This window comes from Ammodytes marinus (assembly GCF_949987685.1).
Source record: "Ammodytes marinus genome assembly, chromosome: 5".
Classification (NCBI taxonomy): domain Eukaryota; kingdom Metazoa; phylum Chordata; class Actinopteri; order Uranoscopiformes; family Ammodytidae; genus Ammodytes; species Ammodytes marinus.
In genome coordinates, this window is record NC_137234.1 from 20,224,220 (window position 1) to 20,237,873 (window position 13,654).

Consider the following 13,654-nt stretch of genomic DNA (forward strand, 5'->3'; position numbering starts at 1 on the left):
CCTGGCCCAGCTCCAGTTGTCTTTACCTCACAGTACATTGTGATGCTCCAGTCATGAGAACGGGCATCGGGCCCCTTCAGAGACCAGTGGGAAACTTTCATCCTCATTTACATCTTCCTCTGTGCTATCGCATGGATCCCAACAACATGAATTAGACAAACAACCATTCACTAATGCAAACTTGGTAATCATTATGTAGGAACATGTTGTGGATGGTAGAGTGGCATTGTAATGTGAAACGTGTGACAGTATATTAGCTCATTAATTAGGCAGCACGGATGCAAAGAAGCTACATTTAAAAGAGTTTTGTGAGGTTTTTAAAAATGTTCAAATGCTTCATCAATTATTTGTCTATTCCTCTATTCCTTGAGGTACAGATATAATGATCCATTTGGGAATATTTCAAGCAGTACTCCATCTTTATTTGGTGTGTGCAGGATGTGTGTTTGTGTGTGTGTATTTGGGTATGTGTGTGTGAGTGTGTGTGTGGCTATGAGCTTCCTCTTTCACCCTTCATCCCCTTCTCTCTAAGCTGAAGAGTGTTGCTAGGACAACCCCTCGTGGTCCTTGCTGCATCGCAGTGGTCCTCAATGCCAGCACTCAGGGAACCTCCTCGCACTGGGAAGGCAGCATAAAATCGGGATAATCGCTGTCGATTATGAGACACAATGGGCCGCCGCTTGTGAAAGATTCATTCATCCTGGAAAAGAGACTGTGGATGGGGGGCAAGAGAAAGGGGCGCCTTGGTCCGTCCGCTGCTCTCCCACGGTGGGCACAGGCATGACATCAGTGGCCTGAAAGAACTGGTATTCTGGCCATGCCCACTGCCCTCCTTCCCTCCCTCCCTCGCTTTACCCTTACACCCCCTCCCATTCGAACCCCCTCCCTTCTTTTTCTCGCCCCTGCCAGTTTGGATGCAGCGCTTGGCCGGGCAAGTTGGGGCCACTGCCACTGTTTGCGTGTGGAACAAAGCCTCTCAGAAGGAAGAGAGAGGAAGTAGAGAGCTTCACATGGTACCAGCCAAGAGCAGGGATGGCTGCCTTAGCCTTCCCCTCACATGCCCCTCTTTTGGCTAAGAGGTGCTGGTGCGACCCCAGTACCCCTTTCTCCCCTAGTGTCCCTCTTACTCCCCCCTTGTAACCCCTTCTTCTCTGTCCTATACTCCCTTGCTCTCTCCATTCCCGAAAATGATCCGTCTTCCCGTAGAGGACCCTGTTGAATGGGTATGACGTGTCAAGGGATTTAGGATGAGTTATTTCTCATGACCGACAGAGATGGGATTCCTCTGGCTTTTGTTGTGCATTTGGTCATTTGTTTGAAGAGGAAATAGCTTTCCAACACATTTGCCTAATTAGAATAATGCGATAGCGCTCAATACGATGTAAAGTCCCATGCTGCTGGGAGACTAGAGTGAAACCAGCATGACACCGTCCTTGCATGAATCACATTGGACATTTGGGCTTTGGAGTTTGGTGCTTTGGAGTGTCATTGAATGGCGGCAATACGTAAAACTATATGCTTGAGTGTGTGTTGCTTCGTTGGTGGACCCTTTTTTGTCCACATATATATACTGTATATACATATATATATGTATACTGTATATACACATATATCCATATATACAGTATGACTGCAATGATTTGGATAATAGCTTTGTATGAGATTTACATAATATAATATAGATTATACCTCAGAATTCATGCTCTAGACCACTGTGGCTCAAGAATGACATAATATATTGTAGCGTGACTACTACAGGATGACCTCAAAGCCCGAAAACGGCAACATTATGGACATTAAATCATCCATTGGTCCATTCCTTTGTTGTCCTCTCAGCAAAAAGGTCTACTTACAAAGCACTACTGTCCGCATTGGGCCATTAGCAGGCATCATCATACTCATCTCCAGCCGCCTGGCCTTTGCTATCCCATGTAGCTGGATGAGTGTGGGAGCCTGATCTCTGGGGGGGATTACCCTGTCCAGGGAATGGAGGGTCCCTACATGAGGGATTTGACTGTTAAGCGCAGATATTAACTCCTCCCTCCATTTCTTATTTTTTGTTATTTTTTTCCAGATTTGTTGGATGTTCGTGTACCATGTGTCTCTGTGTGTGTGTGTGTGTGTGTGTGTGTGTGTGTGTGTGTGTGTGTTTGCCTTGGTGTGTAGTTGGTTGTGCGTGGTGGTGGTGATGGGGAAGTCAGGGGGTGAGTGGGGTATGGGTTGGGGGGGGGGCGAGTGTTTGTGGGGGGGAGGGTGGGGGGGTGGTTTGCAGACATGAAGATGGAGCAATTCAGGTTGCTGTGACTGTGTGTTTCTGTGGTCTGGGCTGTGTTGACTCGCTCTGTCTCTGGATGCTTTGGCAGAGCTGGTGGACAGCTGAGAGCTGCTAGCTGTCAGCAGAGATCTTGTACCTGGGACTTTATCTGCTGACATCTGACTGGCAACATTTTTTTCTGGATGGAGCAGTCTTGATCTTGTGCTGATTGATTCCCTCTCAAATACCAAAGGCTGCAGATTTTGATCCTGGTCAATGTATGTAGCACTCACCTCTACTTCACCAGAAATGAAGTAAGTACTATGGGATACCATTTACATTTATGGGCATAATCAACCTTTAAGTTTTATTTTGGTCACTTCATGATTAGGAACACTGTAGCAGTTGATATATTATGTGTGAGATAGCAATAGAAACATATGAGGGAACTTCTCCAACTGCTTTGGTGCATCAGTAAATCTGGAATCACCGGAGGGGAATAGTTGACCGTGTTTCCGTTTAGATTGTATGTCATATGGGTGGACGCCAGGTGTTGTTCTATTAAGACCTTCATTAATTCTTCATGGCTTTATGTTCCTGTCATGCAATTAATCTGACTAAGCCCCTCGGCCAAGATTAACCGGTTCATAAAATGATCCCATTAGAGACAGCAGTGGAGAAAGTGTGTATGTGTGCGCACGTGTGTGTGTGTGTGTGTGTGTGACAATGTCAGGTCTTTTGAATTATTAGGTTCTGATGAGGTTTTTAGTCATATAACCCTACTTTACAGTTGCTAACATTTGAATGCACAAGCCCAATCTCTCCTCTATCTCTTACTTGGAGAGAGAGGCGCTAATGAGAGGACAGAATAATTTCCGACTTCAGTGACTTCCAAACGTCTGCTTCCTCTCTCTCTCTCTCTCTCTCTCTCTCTCTCTCTCTCTCTCTCTCTCTGTTCGTGCTAAAAATAATGAAAGAGAGAGAAAAGGGTGAGAATTCAATTAACAGCATTCATCACTCACAGGGAATGGGATTACATGGCAATGCACATTTTTCAACGTTTATTTCTGGGGTTTTACTAATTCATTGCACTTTCATTTTAAGGATGAACTACATTATAACCCATAGGTAGAGTGTAATGGTGGCTACCGTTTGCCTGCTGTTGCCTTGCGTGTATTTGCTATATTTCACACTTCACTTTGAAATAAGTGAGAGGAAATAGGACTGGTCCATCTGTATGCCTGGAAGCAGATCATGTGGTCCTCCTATAGCCAAGCTTCAATGCAACGTGCACAGATCTGGGGGGTGGTGTGTGCAAAAGTGTGAGTCTTCATGTGTGTGTGTGTGTGTGTTCATGTGGAATTATTAGTGACAACAATACACCATGAAGAGTATTTTCTTGTAAGGAAGTTTTCCAAATGTGGCCTATTGATTTGAGGTGCCCGCTTTTCCTTTGACCAAAGTTTCCACTTGAAAAAACACTTGACAGCCAATATGATTAATATCTATGAAGTGTTGTGACTTCATCGCACAGAAATGTGTGTGGGGGGGAGGGGGGGAAAGAAACATCCCCATTGAGGCTTCTATTTGTGAGTTTCTGGCCATGACCCCTAGGGGTGAGGTGAAAGGTCAGAGTCATATTATTCCTTCTTTGCTTTTCTTTGTGGTTCAGCACAGCGGACATTTCCGTGGGCCTATCCGCGATGAATGGCAGCATAGAAACATTTCTGCTTCCTCACAGACAAAAGTCAAACGGTGTAAAACAATTTGATGGATTATTACTGCAACTTGTCAAGGAGACGAGGAATATAATGCGACGGTGCCTCTCTCTTTCATTCTCATTCCGAGCTACTTACACCGACAGAGCTATTGAACACCTGCCTGACTGGCACGTGACAGACACAGCTGGCTCTCTTCTCACTAACAAACACATTCATACCTCGACGGGACGGCAGGAAGCTGCTTTGTGCCGCCTGTAATGGGTAATCACTTTTCTTTCAATTGATTAGGCTGCGTGACTGAGCCCGCTCTGGATACAATTGCGTTTGGGGGTTTTGTGTGTTTCTATATTGACTGTCATAACTGAGACAGCTAATATAGACGTGGCAGTACAAGTATTAACTCCTCCTCGTAACTCATCAAACTTTTTCTGTCAAGTTAGCCTCTGTTTAACTTTTTGCCTTTTTTTCTAAATGAATATATATCTACACCCTCACTAGGATTTTGTATATTTGTTTATATCTTCGTATCTACACCCTGAACCACCTCATACAGTTACTATTTAAAAATCACACGTGCAATGATACTATTAAGAGGAGCGCCTAAGTGCTACAATCTTTCAATTTGTGATACAAGCGTGAACATTTTCACACTTGTATCATCAACTGAAAATTTCTGATTCTGCTCCACTAATTAGAAGAGTAATGTGTCTGTAATTTAGAAGAGTAATGTGTCTGTAATTTAAGTGGGATTGAAACCTATCTCTTCAAAATCCAGTCTGCTTCAATGTTTGTAGATATAAATATAATTAATCTGTCAGTATTATTCAATTCATAAAATTACAGAGGCATTTATTATTTGTCAAAATACAGAGCAATTTACAAAACATTTCTAACAAAATAAATGTAATTCCAAAACCAGATTTTAAGTTTTTATTCAACTCATCAACTCATCGCCTCAAAGGACTGGATTCTTACAAGCAGCAGCTTGTAGTCGGCTTCCATCTGTCAGATGCTGTAGTAACCATGACGTGTTGGAGTGACAGTTTGGCAGCACACTTGAATGCTTAACATTTTCACGTTTGCTGTTTTCTTTAAACTAAAGCGTGATTCTCAGAGACATTATGCACATCCAAATGATCCAATGTATAAATGATAGTGCTGTGTTGTATTGTTCAGTCAACATAACGCCCTGTTCTTTGACATATCATGTTCACATATATCAGATATCAGATATACATAGACTAATAATGCTGTTTGGCAAAGTGTGTGTTTGAGAAAGGGTTCGACATTTTGTAAATGAGCGTTGCATATTCATGTTTCTTTCTCTCTTTCACAGTGCCAACAGTATGCCTAAACAAGTCGAGGTGAGGATGCATGAGAGTCACCTGGAGCCCATTGAGGCCCGGCCTCAGTCAAAATGTGCCAAAATCTGCGCCGCTATGTTCAAGAACCTTCTGCTCACACTCACCGTTCTCGGTAAGTTTCCATTAGTTTTCTTTCTTTCTTAAGGACCTAATGAAAAAAAGCAGGTTGTGATAAAGATGGGCACGGACCACCACTGCGCTCAGTGCTCTGTTAACTGTCGTATAATATGACTAGAAGATGCCATCTGTGCTTGCTCAGTGTACCAGACAGTAAGCTGACGGGTGTCCTGACCTTCCCCAGCTATGTGCCACCTGTTGCTATCAAAAGCTATCTGCAGCACTGGACATCCAAACAGCCTGTGGTGGTGCATGAAAAATATCTTGATTGTAGCAGTGGCTCATCGCGCCAAAGGGGAGAATTTAATGAAAAGTGGATAGGGCACAGACATGGTCATGCAATCCATGGTTATATGTCCTTATTCAGATATGCATTTAAGCAGCACATATCATTTATACTGCGTTGTACACAGCTATGCATGGGCATGAGAGGGGAACCTGTTAAAACTGTATAAATGCATACTTATGTGCATATATTTCATCGAGCCATGTATGTGCCTGTCTGTATCTGTAGCCTGCTTGCGTGGATATGTGCTTGTGTGAGCATTTGTAATGTGTACATCTCACCCCCTACTTGGCAGGCCTCTCCGTGATGCGAGATAGCCAGCATGATCATTGATCATCTGTCACTTGGCAGATAAGAGCCTGAATGGGAACTTGCAAATAGGCCAGAGAGAAGGCTCAGGAAATCAAGTGCCATCCAAAAACCATTGGGTGTGCAAAATCCACAGGATGCTGCTAGACTGGAGGGTAGATTGAAGCACAGAGGACAGCTTATTAAAAAAGAAAAGAATAAAAAAAATAGAAACGCTGGGGGGCTTTTGGAATCCAGTGTGTGTTATTAAACAACAATGTCTCGGGCTGTGTGATCTTTGGCGGTGGGGTGGTAGCAGAGGAAGTGCAGCCCCAGGGAGGGAAGCTGGAGTTTTGTCTGGCATGAGACAGACAGACACAGGGGCCAACTGCTCGGCCTGGTAGTTAGGGCTACAGGGGGGTAGGAGCACTCAGAGGTCATCTTCAATTTCAGGCAGAAATACTGAGGCAGGAAAATGAACTGTTTGTTTGGGGGAGATAAAAACTTTTGTCAAGGGTCAACAGCGGTTTTGTTAGGGATGGGATGATGCTTCAAATGTCACTGTTTTTAAGGCTTCCAGAGTAAGCAAATGCACTCGAGTTAATAGCTGAATGATCCCAGTGACGAAAAGGGTGAAGCTGCGATTAGGGTCAACTACCTCTTTATACCACTGTATTGAATCAGCAGTGTTAGTTTATTTTACTTTCCCTGCCACAAAGTGAAAAGAATACTTTAGTTGAGCAGAGATTACAGATGCTTCACATTTGACATGTTGCCTCTTCCCAAAGAGATCTCTGATCTTAATCCTGCATAAGCTTTACCCTCTCTTAGGAGGTTTCCATTTATCTTCTCCATCCACTGTCCTCTTTAAACATGTAATGGAAAGCCTGTTGTACAAGTCCAAACAATTGGATAGGCAGGCGTGAGTTAGTCTTTAAGAAGGAAATTGTTGCACATTTGTTTATATATATAGATTATATAGTGCCAGTCAAATGTTTGTAAATGTTGGTGTGCCTACCTGTCATGCTTTAATTAGGAATTTGATGTATCGTTTTATATGTAGAGTGACAGCATCACAAAACAGTATTATTCAGGCATTGGCCAAGCCTGGGCTCAGCTCTGTCAGGTTCTCATCCTCACTCTGGAGACATTGGAGGGCATCTTTGTATACTGCAAGTGTTGTATGCTGATCTCTTATTTTATTTTTATTTTATTTCTTTTTAATCTGCATGCATTGGTGTGCTTTTTGTTGTTATTTATGTATTGACTCTATTTTTTATACATTGTACTATGGATCTTCATGTGTCCTGAATAAAATCATATATATATATATATATATAGTTTATCCTATTGGCACAGGATACACCCATTATAAATAGTTTTATTTTATTTTCAAACCATCTTAATTCAAATGTAACATCTGAGTTTCCTATCTCTGACTTCACAAGATCTGACTTCATTCCTTATTCTCTTCTATTTTATACCGTTATAAACTCCTGCTGTTTCCCTCACTCCTCCTTTTCACTTCAGGTGTGATCCTGGGAGCTGTATCGGGGATGATGCTCCGTGTTGCCTCTCCAATCCACCCTGATATTGTCATGGTGATTTCCTTTCCTGGTGATATCCTGATGAGGATGCTGAAGATGTTGATCCTGCCACTCATCATCTCCAGTTTAATCACAGGTACAGTGTGACTGATCACTTTCGGAAAACATATTCGATTACCGACATGCATATTGCATACATTTCACATTTTACTTGTGCATTTTATCTTCACACACTTAATATGAATGAGCGGTTTACGTACAGTTACATTTGATTAAATAGGCACAAATGCACCATCACCGGTGTGATACTGCTAGGAAGAGAGGAACAAGTCCTGTCAATACAGTAATCCTGACTATGAAGTCCTAATTGCAGCGAGTAAGTGTGAATCAATATGTAGTACATGCAGCAACATGATCACACACCATTACCAATCCCCTGTGGTCTTTGCAACCAGCCTTCACGCCTCACACTATCAGGTCCACATTTCCGTTACGTTGTTCCTCTTAATTACCAGGTACATAGATTCTTGCTTGTTTTGGCTGCAGGTCTGGCCGGTTTGGATGCCAAATCTAGTGGTCGGCTGGGCACCAGAGCATTGGTGTACTACATGTCCACCACTGTAATTGCTGCCATCCTGGGAGTCATCCTGGTGTTAATCATCCACCCTGGCAACCCGAAACTGAAGGAGAATTTGGGTGAAGGCCAGAAAAATGATGACGTGTCCAGCTTGGATGCCTTCTTTGATTTGATCAGGAACCTTTTCCCAGAGAACCTGGTGCAGGCTTGTTTCGAACAGGTAATGGCAATAACAAGATTTAACACACAGCTACACTTTAAAGTTCAATTGTCACTGCAGGTACTAGATGCTTAGAAAGGCTGTTACTGTATGTCTGAAGGTCACTCGCAGTCTTGGATGAGTGACACAACTTAATATATGGAAGATCATTTGTAGTCCAATATCAAGTTAGAAAGAATCATGAGGAAGCTTGTATGTCGGAAAATATGTAGGCGTTTACAGGTTTGTGACCATCCTTTATATCCTATCTGAGGGTTCTATTAACAGAGGAAACCAGGTGCATGTTGGAAGCTATATCAAAGAGAACATCATATCTGATTCCAGTGTTAGTCATCAAATTCATCACTAGTGTTTTTTCCTTCTTTAACTCAGATCCAGACCGTCACAAAGAAGATAGAGGTGCCATTTGAGGAGGACATCAATGCCACCACAATGGAGGGCCTGGTGGCTAACGTGACCAGGGAGCCTCAGATCATAATCAAAAAGACTCTCCAGTTCAAAAGTGGCATGAATGTTCTGGGTATGTGACCAACCAAAAACTCTGTCAGTAGTATTGAGATAATTACAATTTAACAAGACCAAGACTCTACAGACGTGCTTCTTTGCAACAGTGGTGGTTTTTAGCTCAATGTTCATATCAGCATGCAAACATGCTCAAAAAGACAATGCTAATGTGCCGGCTTTTAGCATTTTTTATTTTGAGCATTTTCACCATCTTAGTTAAGCCCTTAATGCAAACTGGAGCAGGTATTTGTCATGAACCATGTATAGAACACATTAACTTTTTTAACCTGATGAGTGCGTTCCATGAAATGTTTAGGATCACAAGCGTTTTTTTTCAATTCATCCGAATGGAGACATAAGACATCAAATCAAATGTAGCAATCCAATCAATAGCTGTTTAATAACATTAACAATACACATAGAATAGGCATTTCACTCAAACCACAAATGTTAACCTTATAGAAAAAAAAGATAAGTCAAGGGATGACCAATGTCAGGCACTTCCATTGGAATCCAGTAGCGTCAAATGTTGTCAATCAGGTCAATTAAGTAATTAGGACTAATTTCCGATGGCTAGCAATCTTTTGGTTGTTGAGATACTGTAGCTTAGACCAACCTACACTGCCATCCCTAGGGCCATGCCGCTACCTGGCAATAACATATGCACAATTTTTTTCTGTAACTGTAAAAATTCAAAATAAAGCTCATCTCCTAATAACAAGTCCTTCATGTGGTAGTCATCTCACCCGTCAACTCTGTGATCTACAGTTTGATGCATTCATGATTTTTCTGTCACAGGTCTGATTGGTTTCTTTATTGCATTTGGCATCTGCATGGGAAAGATGGGCGAGAGGGCCAAACTCATGCTTGAGTTCTTCAACATCCTCAATGAGATTGTGATGAAAATTGTCCTAATGATCATGTGGTTAGTATCATCTAAGAATCTCATTGAATCATATTTAAAACTCTTTTTATTTTATTTTGGGCCGGAAATACATTTTAAAGAGGACTTGTTGTTGTCGTTTTCAGGACTTTGTTTATTGATGTGGAACTCCTTTAGAGAACCTAGACACGATTGACCGTACAGTAAACTCTGTAGATCTCGGGGAATCGCCCTTTCTCTTCCGTGCATTTTTTGATTTATCTCAAAACGATCTGTGTAGGTTCCTCCTCCCCCTTGCCCCCCTCCCTCCGAGCCTACTCTGTTGTGAGTGGTCACCTTCTGGAAGACTTCAAAAGGGCAACACAGTTAAATTGAAAACCTTAGCTCTGTGTACACACGGACATTGAACTCTGTCTTTTAGCAGCAGTTTAGCTGCTAATCCAGCTTCATACTGTCCCATATTGAGAAAACAGCCCTGTGTTAAATCGCGTGAACAAACTCACAACGCTGTATGTGTGCAGCATGACCATATGGTCTCTATATAGAGATGTCCAGATCACTGTGATGTCACTGTGAGCCCAAATTAGAAAAGAAAATCCCAAAACACAAACCTCACGGGCTCAAGGTCTCACTTCGTAATGCACGTACCTCATTATTTGTTGCTTTGGTATCATTTGACACGACTACCACCTACATTGTTACACCATTAATAGTTCAGAAAAGATGGAAAAGCACAACAGGTCCCCTTTAATAAGACGTTATTTCTGAAGTCATTACAACATTTACAAAGACTAAGCAGAATTTGTCAGTGTCCTGCAAATTCTTTGTCTTCTGTATTTAAAGCTGCTAGGTGAAAAAAATAACAAGGTTTTTTTCTTCTTCAGGTACTCTCCCTTCGGTATTGCCTGTCTCATCTGTGGTAAGATCATCTCAATCGCCGACCTGGAGGTGGTGGCCAAGCAGCTGGGAATGTACATGGTCACTGTGATCGTTGGCCTCATCATCCACGGAGCAATCTTCCTGCCCGCCATCTACTTTGCCATTGTCAGGAAAAACCCCTTCACCTTCTTCATGGGCATCTTCCAGGCCTGGATTACTGCCCTGGGGACAGCCTCCAGGTCAGCATCCAAACTAATAGACGGCCGTTCATTGATATTTTTACACAAGTGATACAAAGTATAACCTATACCTTCTACTGCTTTTCCCCTTCAGTGCTGGTACACTGCCTGTCACCTTCCGTTGTCTGGAGGAGAACTTGGGTATTGACAAGAGAGTCACTCGTTTTGTGCTCCCAGTCGGCGCCACCATCAACATGGACGGAACTGCCCTATATGAGGCAGTCGCAGCCATCTTCATTGCCCAGATGAACGGCATCCACTTGGACCCTGGTCAGATTATCACTGTCAGGTTAGGAGACGCCAATGATGGTTTATCTTTATACTTTAAACATGTCAGATATTACATAATTTATAATTATGAATTCATGTAAATTTGCACTCTTAAAAGAATATGATCTTTATTTAAATTACAGTATGTGGGGAAGACCATTTATCATTGCAAAAATATTCTATTGCCTTTATAAAAAAACTTATACAAATCTTTTAATATGATATATTAATATCATTGTCGTGAATGGATGAGACCTTCCTTGAAATTTCAGCAATTCTGTATGAAAATGGATTTCTTTTAAATGTAAAGTCTAATTTGACTGCACACAGAACTCAGATCATGGTTCAAGAAAAGCAATCCTTAGCAATCCCAGCTAGTTGTTTAAAAAGGAGCACTGAAGATGCAGTTCAGCAAACAGAGTTAGCTCTTAACAAACAAGGACTGACAGAGCAGCAGCAGCAGCAGCAGCAGCAGCAGCAGTGTAGAGGCATTTATCACCGAACAGAAAAGCCTCTTTGGCTCAAAGCAGCAACTTCAGCGTGGACATCTACAGTGGAGCTAATAAACCACCAGGAGGAAGCAACAACATGTGCCAGTGCTGTAACTCAGTGCTAGGCAGGAAGACAAACAGCCATCCAGTGTCTGTAATTATATTTGCCAAATGCTCTTCTTTTGAAAGAGCGAGTCAAGGATGGAGAACATTCACATTTTAACGGCATATCAATCCACAACCCTCAATTTAAACATCCCATCTCTCAGACTTTTCACCTCTCTTCATGGCCGATGAAGGACCCACTTTATATAAGTACTCTTTATAAAAGTACCATAGAGAATGAACACATGTCCATCTGTGGCTGTGTGCTGAAGCTATTTCATGTCCATTGGCGTCTGAGGAGCAGAGGGCATGGCGGAGGGTCTGCAGATGAGGATATGGTTGGATGTTGTGAGTTTGGAGAATGTGATTGAGTGCTGCTTTTCTGTTTTGTCTTTTTTCATCCAGTATGACCGCCACCCTGGCCAGTGTCGGAGCAGCCAGTATTCCCAGTGCTGGCCTGGTGACTATGCTCTTGATCCTGACTGCTGTTGGACTGCCAACCCAAGACATCAGCCTGCTGGTTGCTGTTGACTGGCTGCTGTGAGTTTGAAAAAAGAAACAAAATGATATAGTGTGCTGACTTTGAGTCTTCCCTTTGCTGTTGCTATGCTGTTGTTGTTTTTTTTCATTTCTTGAAATCCCTCCTTATATTTTACTCATTCAAATCTTTGCTTCTCTCTCGCTATAGGGATCGATTCAGGACCTCGGTGAACGTGGTGGGTGACTCCTACGGTGCAGGCATCGTGTACCACTTGTCCAAAGCAGAGCTTGATGAGCTGGACGCGCACCAGGCCAAATCGGACGACATCGAAATGATGACGAAGACCCAGTCTTATTACGACGACATGAAGAACCACCACGAAAACAATTCCAACCAGTGCGTCTTAGCCGATACCTCTACCGCCACTGCTAACACTTCTGTAGTAGTAGATGAATGCAAGGTACAATTAATGCTTTCGGACATAGAGACATGTATATAACCCCTCTCTCTGTTTTTCATGCGCACACCCTGCACCTTTTGCTCGACTCTGTTTGTTTGTTTGTTTTATCCATCGCATCTTTGTACATAACAATGTAAATATACCCACTGTTATTTTATGACAGAAGTGAAGCAAGTGAACAACATGAGTGCATGAGTATGTATATGTTTCATTCTCCTGGAATAGCAGCTTTTGTGTTGAATAGACGTCCCCAAAAGAAATCTAAAGCGTTTTCGCCAAAAGGTTTCCAACAGTACACCAAAAATGAAAATTGATTGAAGCTCTCTCAGCTCGGGCTCTAGCTCAAAATGCAGATCCAGATGATCCTCATTATGTCTCTGAGGAATTATTTACCAGCAAGCTATCTGTCTATCAAAAGTTGCCAGTAATGTTTCCCCTTATCTGAAATCGTTTGAGTTCTTATTCTAGTCTGTTAAGACGTGGTTTATTCTGCTTTATTCAAAATATACAGCCACATTTAATTGTTTAACAGGTTTATTTACAAAGGTTGGCCCTTTCCTACCTGATTTAAAATGCAGATAGGGGAAGTGTTACAGCTAATTAACATTCCATATATTACAATATATCATGCTGTCACTGAGTCATTCACAGGGATTCTGCAATTTGACACCAGCTATTTCTGCCAACTGTGAGAACTATGTTGTGAAATCCAACGCTTTAAAGCAGCAGCTCCCATAATATAAAACATAATGCCCTTTGAATATATCCCAAGCTTTTAGAATAATACATGAGAGCTCAGAGTGCTTGTTCCCTGAACCACACACACACACACACACACACCCACACACCCACACATGTGCGCACACACACACTGACGGAAAAGGTCTGTTGATGAGCCTATTCATTTATTAAAGGTTGAAACCTGTTGCCTAGCAACACTGGCAACCTATCACACAAGAAATCTGTCC

The 13,654-nt window shown here is 42.2% G+C and overlaps 1 protein-coding gene across 2 annotated transcripts in view; it reads left to right on the forward strand.

Moving 5' to 3' along the window:
- LOC307250663 (excitatory amino acid transporter 2-like) overlaps nucleotides 1-13,654 on the forward strand; it is a 32,068-nt gene that overhangs the window by 14,135 nt on the left and 4,279 nt on the right. The window contains exons 2-10 of one of the 2 annotated variants that reach the window (XM_080027799.1): nucleotides 5,312-5,451; nucleotides 7,561-7,713; nucleotides 8,124-8,374; nucleotides 8,747-8,894; nucleotides 9,677-9,803; nucleotides 10,646-10,879; nucleotides 10,974-11,168; nucleotides 12,151-12,285; nucleotides 12,434-12,686. In XM_080027799.1, coding sequence (XP_079883925.1) covers nucleotides 5,322-5,451; nucleotides 7,561-7,713; nucleotides 8,124-8,374; nucleotides 8,747-8,894; nucleotides 9,677-9,803; nucleotides 10,646-10,879; nucleotides 10,974-11,168; nucleotides 12,151-12,285; nucleotides 12,434-12,686 — 1,626 coding nt within the window. In that variant the 5' untranslated portion in view covers nucleotides 5,312-5,321. The remainder of the gene's footprint in view (nucleotides 1-5,311; nucleotides 5,452-7,560; nucleotides 7,714-8,123; nucleotides 8,375-8,746; nucleotides 8,895-9,676; nucleotides 9,804-10,645; nucleotides 10,880-10,973; nucleotides 11,169-12,150; nucleotides 12,286-12,433; nucleotides 12,687-13,654) is intronic. The other variant, XM_080027800.1, reaches the window with a different exon arrangement.